This window comes from Myotis daubentonii, chromosome 12 (genome assembly GCF_963259705.1).
Source record: "Myotis daubentonii chromosome 12, mMyoDau2.1, whole genome shotgun sequence".
Classification (NCBI taxonomy): domain Eukaryota; kingdom Metazoa; phylum Chordata; class Mammalia; order Chiroptera; family Vespertilionidae; genus Myotis; species Myotis daubentonii.
The window spans coordinates 61,486,125-61,493,124 of NC_081851.1; the positions used below are offsets into that span (position 1 = coordinate 61,486,125).

The 7,000-nt window shown below is 41.6% G+C and overlaps 1 protein-coding gene across 1 annotated transcript; it reads left to right on the forward strand.

Moving 5' to 3' along the window:
- The first annotated feature begins 940 nt into the window (after positions 1 to 940).
- On the forward strand, positions 941 to 5,664 carry PFN4 (profilin family member 4). Its single transcript, XM_059660747.1, has 4 exons — positions 941 to 1,057; positions 1,488 to 1,625; positions 2,509 to 2,614; positions 4,714 to 5,664. Exons 1-4 carry the CDS (start codon positions 941 to 943, stop codon positions 4,740 to 4,742), a joined length of 390 nt encoding a protein of 129 aa, XP_059516730.1. The 3' UTR covers positions 4,743 to 5,664.
- Positions 5,665 to 7,000: the final 1,336 nt, after the last annotated feature.

A 7,000-nucleotide genomic window follows, 5' to 3' on the forward strand; every position in this document is an offset into this window, starting at 1 on the left:
GCGGCCCCGCCTGCCCTGCATCCGAGGACCGGCGGTTGCTCCGCACGGGGCCGAGCGCTGGGCTCCTGCCCGGAGAGCCCGAGAGCCAGGCGGCTCCCGCTCCCGCCTGGCCCACGCGCTTCCGACGTCCCCTGTGCCCCCGCCCCCACCCACCCCCCAACTGGTATCAACCCCCCCTCAATCGCCCTCAGTCCCGGGAACCCTACCGCCCACCCCCACCCGGGATCCTCAGCCCCGCGGAAGGACGAGTGTTGGTGGAGGTTGGCCCGATGGGGACCAGGAAGACTTGGTGACTTGTGCGGAAAATGTGATTTAAGTACCTTAAAGGTGTCCTGGTGCTGGTCAGCGGGACGGGGATGCGAGGACTCAGGACCCGCAGATCCTTTAGCCTTGTTTGCCTGGTTCAGTGGTTCCCGGCCCAGCAGGTGTTTGCTTTTGTGTCTTGATCCCAGATGATTCTGATGGGAACCACTGACATAGCTAGAGAACTACGAACTCTGATTTTCTAAGCCCACTGCATCACCTGCTCTGTGTGAACCGTGATTTCCTACGATTCTGTGATTCTATTTTCCTCTTGGAGTTTGGGCGGACACTAGATGATGGACTGCCACTTTCACTCTTCATCTTTTCATTTTTAAAATAAAAAATATTATTTATTGATTTGAGAGAGGGATGGAGGGGGAGAGAGAGAGAGAGAGAGAGAGAGAGAGAGAGAGAGATGGACTTGTTCCACTTATTTATGCATTCATTGGTTGTCTTCCTGTATGGAATCCCACCACCTTGGCTATAGGGACGATGCTCTAACCCATTGAGCTACCCGGCGGGGACTCACTCTTCATCTTTTCAGAGAACACATACTGGTGCTAAAACTGTCCAGAATAACTTAGGGAGATTTGTGTTCACAGGCTATCTATTTAAAGCTAGCCAGAGCTGACTGAGCATGAGCCATTTGCAGAACTTACTGTTAGATTCCCTCCTGGGCACCAAGCATGTGGACAGCGCGGCCCTCATCCAACTCCAGGAGCGGAACCTGTGTGTAGCATCACCAGGGTTTAGTGTAAGAAAAACAAGTTTGGGGATAGAGTTTAAAAAAACACACAAGTTTGGGTGTAAGAGTTTTAAACAAACTTTCTATGAAGAGCCGTAGGAAACATTTTAGGTTTCCAGGCCTTGTGATTTGTGTCGCAACTACACACTCCGCTGCCGTTGTCATGGGAAGCAGCCAGAGACAATATGTGAAAGAATGTGTGTGACTATATTCCAATAAAACTTTATTTATGAACACTGAAATTTTATTTTCATGTAATTTTTACCCATCACAAAAGAGGATTCTTTTGATTCCCCTCCCCACCCCACCCCCACCCCTACACATAACTTAAAACCATAAAGAACCATTCTTAGCTTGCAGGAATACAAAAACAGGCCGTGGGCCAGCTGTGGCCAGCCTGCCATAGTTTGCTGACTCCCAGGCTATTTAACCCCTGCAGGTGATGCCCAGTGACATCCGGACACTTGTGAATGGATTCGCCAAGAGCCCTCTGCAAGCGCGAAGAGAAGGACTGTATTTCATGGACAGGGACTACAAATGTGTCCGGGCAGATGAGTATTCTCTTTATGCTAAGAATGTGAGTATTGAAGGTTCGAAAACAGCTGAGCAAAAACCTTAAGAAAAGAATTTGACTTCAAATTTCTGTGTCTCCTCTGATCCTGTCTGTACGGCAGACTTAGCCCATTATGGCAATGGCGGTGTTTGCAATGTTTGAGACAGCGGTCTAGTGCCCCGAGAGCTTATGCAAAAGAAAATAGTAACAGGGAGCCTGGTTTTGAGAAACGTTTGTTCCCAAATCTATCAACTAAACCTTGCCTGACTTGTCTTTCTCCACTACAGTCCATTCTTTGTGATGTACAACCTCCTTTAAAAAAAAAAAAGAGTGACATAACCCTGTGCTTAAAACCTCTCTTGACTTTCTGTTGCCTATAAAGTTGAGCTTAATAAGTGGTATAAATTGTGTTTGAGATTAGATTTTAATGTAAATTGAAATTTCTAAACGTTTTTGGAGTTGCTTGAACTAAGAAGATGAATTCACATTAACTGGAAGCCGTATGTTATGGATTAGACACGCTTCATCCACATTATGAGCTAGGTAGCCTCATTTTACAGATGAGGAAGCTGAGGCTAAGCAAGGTTAGATGACTCTTTCATGGTCATGCAGCAGAAAATGGACGTGCTGGGATTCAAGCCAGAGCTGTCCAGCTCCAAAGTGTCACCTTTCTCATTGGGATAGGGATATATTACAATCAACTGGGGGACTTTTTCAAAATACCCATGCTGTTATTACAACAGTCTTAAACTCTTTGAGTAACTTAGTGGAGCAGAGTAGAGAGTCCAAAAACAAATGTATGAATGATATATGGATGTCAGGAAATGGTGAAAAATATGGCTGGAGTATAACTGCTAGTCCTGTGATTAGAAACAAAAGTAGGACATTTAGTTTTATTCTCACCCAGGAAAACACTGGTGTGATTGTCGTGAAGACCGGTCTGTATCTTCTGGTGGCGACTTACACTGAGGGCATGTATCCCAGTGTCTGTGTGGAAGCCACAGAGAAGCTGGGTAAGTGTGTCTCCCAGTGCCTGTCTTTGCTCCCTATGGAGGTCGAGTCTTCTGACTGCAAGTGACAGAGGCCAAGTCAGCTGGGACAGAAAGTAGGAATTGATTAGAAGGAGACTGAGGATACTTCTAGAACCACTGGAAGGATGATTCCAGGAACAGGGAACAATTCCAGGGATGGGAACGCTACTAGAACTTTCCTCTGGTCTCTCCTGAGAGGGTAGGTTCACTCTGTCCCTCCTTCCCTGGCTTGATCTGCCTCCTTTCCTGGATTGTATCATGGTCAAGCCTCATTTTCTTCATTTCTTTTAAGACCCTGATTTGACCAGTCTTGGATCAGATGGTTTTCCCTTATATCATTCAGGAGGAGAGAGGCATGGGTTAAAAAAAAAAAAGAGATATAGCTGCTGGGGGCCCATCCTATGAAGGGACCTTTTACCAAAAAGGAAATTACTGTGAGTCTGGCAGGCAGCTTGTTGGTATCTACTGTAATCTCCTTCCATGTCTATACATTTTTGAATACAGATCTAATGTAGAACTGGGAAATTATATCTAAGAGAGTTGAGTGTAATAAATTGTGTTTAGATTTTAACGTAAATTGAAATGTCTAGCAATTTTTGGAGTTGCTTGAGCATTCTTTTGAAATAGTAGAAGCCTCTACTTTTCCTAGTAAGGAAAGCAGCAAACCCTTGATTCTTTCGACAAATACTCAGTGGTCTGCTATGTGCATTGCACCATCCTGATAAACTAGGAAAGCACAGCTGGTCACGGTAGAGTCTCTGCCTTCTGTGCCTCTGTACATGCTGCCCTATCTTCCTGAAATGCCCTTCTTTTCTGTTCCTGACCCTTCACATCCAGCTGGCAAATTCCTAACAATCATTATTGAAGACCCATGTGAGATCTTAGGCATCTCTCCACTGTGCTATGTAGCTTATGCAGACCTTTATTATTACTGCCATTGTTTCTTTGTTTACCTGTGCCCCTAGAAGGCAAGAATTGTGTCGTAATCATTCTCCTCTCTCCAGTACCTGAGATGGTGTCAAATGTTGAGTAGTCGATTAATACATGTTTGATGAACAAATAAATGAATGATCCCCACCTAACAGAATCAGGGTTGCCAACCTTTCAGACCTCACGGACCACCGGTTGGCGACCGCTGCTCCAGAGAGCTGAGTCTTAAAGAATTAATTGAGGAATTAGGTGACATCACAGAAACTGTATATCCCCCCACCCTTTTTTTAGATTCTCACATTTTTAATACTCTTATTGTGTATGCATATCACACAAAAATGGCACTGAGAAATCATCACAAATAATATATGGAACAAATCTGCTAGACCTTTGAGGCTTTAGAAGGCCTATGACAATAATGTTGCATCACTAACAAAGCACATCACTGAAGTGAACATGCTTCAAGGATAGGCCATTAAAACTACTGGAAGAATCAAACTGTAATGGACTGACACAATTAAAACATTGACCTCAATTTAAAGATGGTATATTTTGTAGGATGAAGATCTTTTAAAAATTTTTTATTAGAAATTATATATTCTTGCCTAGACACACACACACACACACACACACACACACACACACATCCAAAAAATGTGTACTAGTTAGAAGGAGGCATCTGACATCATGCCACTAAGACCACTGCTCTGGGAAGGGATGGGCTGTCTTGGGAAGTGGTTGAATGCTTGTGAAGGATGGATAAAGCTGATACCCACTCAAGAGCCAGTTACATGTCTCATTACTTCTATTTCCCTCACTTGTTTTTTAAATTATATTTTCTCTATACAAACTTATACATGATCTTTATAGAAAATTTGGGGAGTAAAGAATTATGACTATTTAAATTTTTTTATTGTTGAAGATTCTAGAAATATAATTGATGTTTTTATAGCTCTATCTCCCCAGCTAGACAATGGAAGTCCTTGAGGAACTGGGTCCTGTCAGTCATCCTTGTATCTCTAGTACCTAGCACAGTGCCTAGCATCTCACTAATGTTTATGGAATAAATGAATGAATGAATGAATGAATGAATGAATCATATTGTGATAATTTGCTGCTCACAGATAATAACCATGTTCTGCTTCTTTCAGGGGAATATCTAAGAAGAAAAGGAAACTGAGTCATCAGAAGACTGAAAGACAGCTTTTGTTATTTTAGAAGAAAACTATAGACCCTAAAGAAAAATGCCTTATTTTGTTGGTGAAAAATATTAGGCAGAAGATACTAAAAAGGAAGAATGATTAATAGAGCCATGTTTCTTATTTCAAAAGATCATTTTTAATTGGAATTATTTGATCAACTTGTGTTTTTTAAATGTTGGTCATTGGCATGGGTGTAAGAACACTGATAGTTTCATAGAGCATATCTGTTGGGAGCAATTATACTATTGTCTCTTTATTATTAACTAGAGGCCCGATGCACGAAATTCATGCAAGAGTAGGCCTTCCTTCCCCCGGCTGCCAGCACCAGCTTCCCTCTGGCACCTGGGACCCGGGCTTCCTTCACAGCCCCAACTTTGTCCAGAAGGTCGTCCAGAAGGACGTCTGGTCTAATTAGCATATTACTCTTTTATTATTATAGATTGCGGTAAAATAGACATAATATAAAATTTATCATCCTAACCACTTTAAGGATCCAGTTTGGTGGCATTAATTTAAGTACATTTACATTGTGCAAACATCACCCGCCATTCATCTCCAGAACTCTTTTCATCTATAAAACTGAAACTCTATACCCAGCAAACGCTAGCTCCCCATTCCCCTCTCCCTTCAGCCCCTGGTAATCATTTTTCTACATTCTGCCTCTGGATTTGACTACTCGAGGTACCTCATATAAATGGAACCATACAATATTTGTCCTTTTATTTCTGGTTATTCACATAGTATGTATTCATGGTTTTCCATGAATGTATTTATGGTATATCCATGTTGTACTATGGTTTATCCATGTTTTCATGGTTTATTCGTGTTGTGTTGTATTCATGGTATGCCCATGCTGTACTATGTGTCAAAATTTTCTTTTTAAGGCTGCATAATATTTCATTATACACATATGCCACATTTTGGTTATCCATTCATCTGTCAATGGACACTTGGATTGTTTCCACCAAAAGACTAGTGTGAATAGGCTGCTATGAATATGGGTATACAAATATCTGAGTCCCTTCTCTTTTAAAAAAAAAATATGTTTTATTGATTTTTTTACAGAGAGGAAGGGAGAGGGATAGAGAGTTAGAAACATCGATGAGAGAGAAACATCGATCAGCTGCCTCTTGCACACCCCCTACTAGGGATATGCCCGCAACCAAGGTACATGCCCTTGACCGGAATCGAACCTGGGACCCTTCAGTCTGCAGGCCAATGCTCTATCCACTGAGCCAAACCAGTTAGGGCTCAGTCCCTTCTCTTAATTGTTTTGGGTGTATGTCCAGAAGTGGAATAGCTAGGTTATGTGGTCCCTCCCTCCCTCCCTTCCTTCCTTCCTTCCTTCCTTCCTTCCTTCCTTCCTTCCTTCCTTCCTTCCTTCCTTCTTTCTCTGCCATACTGTTTTCCATAGCAGCTGTGCCATTTTGCATTCCCACCAGCAGAGCAGAGAGATTCCAGTTTCTCCACATTCTTGCTAACACATATTTTCTGGTTTTTGATAACCACCATCTGAATGGATATGATGAAGTGGTATCTCATTATGGTTTTGATTTGCATTTCTCTAATGATTAGTGATGTTGAGCATCTTTTCATGTGCTTATTGGCCATTTGAGTATCTTCTTTAGAGAAATGTCCATTCAAGTCCTTTGCCCATTTTTAAATTGGAGTGTTTAGGGGTTTTGTTGTTCAGTTGTAGGAGTTCTTTACATATTCTGGATATTAACCCCTTAAAAGATATATTATTTAAAAATATTCTCCCATTCTATAGGTTGCCTTTTTACTGTTTTGACAGTGTCCTTTAATGTGCAAAGTTTTATTTTGATATAGTCCAATTTATCAATTTTTTCTTTTCTTGCCTGTGCTTTTGGTGTCATATGCAAGAAATCATTGCCAAATTTATTCTTATGAAGCTTTTCCTGTTTTCTTCAAAGAGTTCTATAATTTTAGTCCATACATTTAGGTCTTTGACCCATTTTGAGTTCATTTTTGAGCATTGTGTAAGGTAAGGCTTCACCTTCATTTTTTTTTCATGTCAAAGTTTTACAGAAAGTTCCTTTAAAGTTATTAAAAAGTGCTCTCTCTGTCCATCCTGTCCAACCTCCCACACCTCATCATTTTATCCCATCACCTACCACAATGTTTATCACACAGTGACCATTCCATTATTATCTGTGAATAAAATAGATGAACATTTAAAGAAGGGAGGAAGGAAGAAGGGAGGAAGGAAGGGAGA

Excerpts from the sequence above, each read along its gene's own strand:
- PFN4 (XM_059660747.1), top strand. The coding sequence starts at position 941 with ATGAGCCATTTGCAGAACTTACTGTTAGATTCCCTCCTGGGCACCAAG. Across the intron at positions 1,058-1,487 it reads TAGCATCACCAGGGTTTAGT|GTGATGCCCAGTGACATCCG; the intron begins GTAAGAAAAACA and ends TAACCCCTGCAG. Across the intron at positions 2,615-4,713 it reads GGAAGCCACAGAGAAGCTGG|GGGAATATCTAAGAAGAAAA; the intron begins GTAAGTGTGTCT and ends TGCTTCTTTCAG.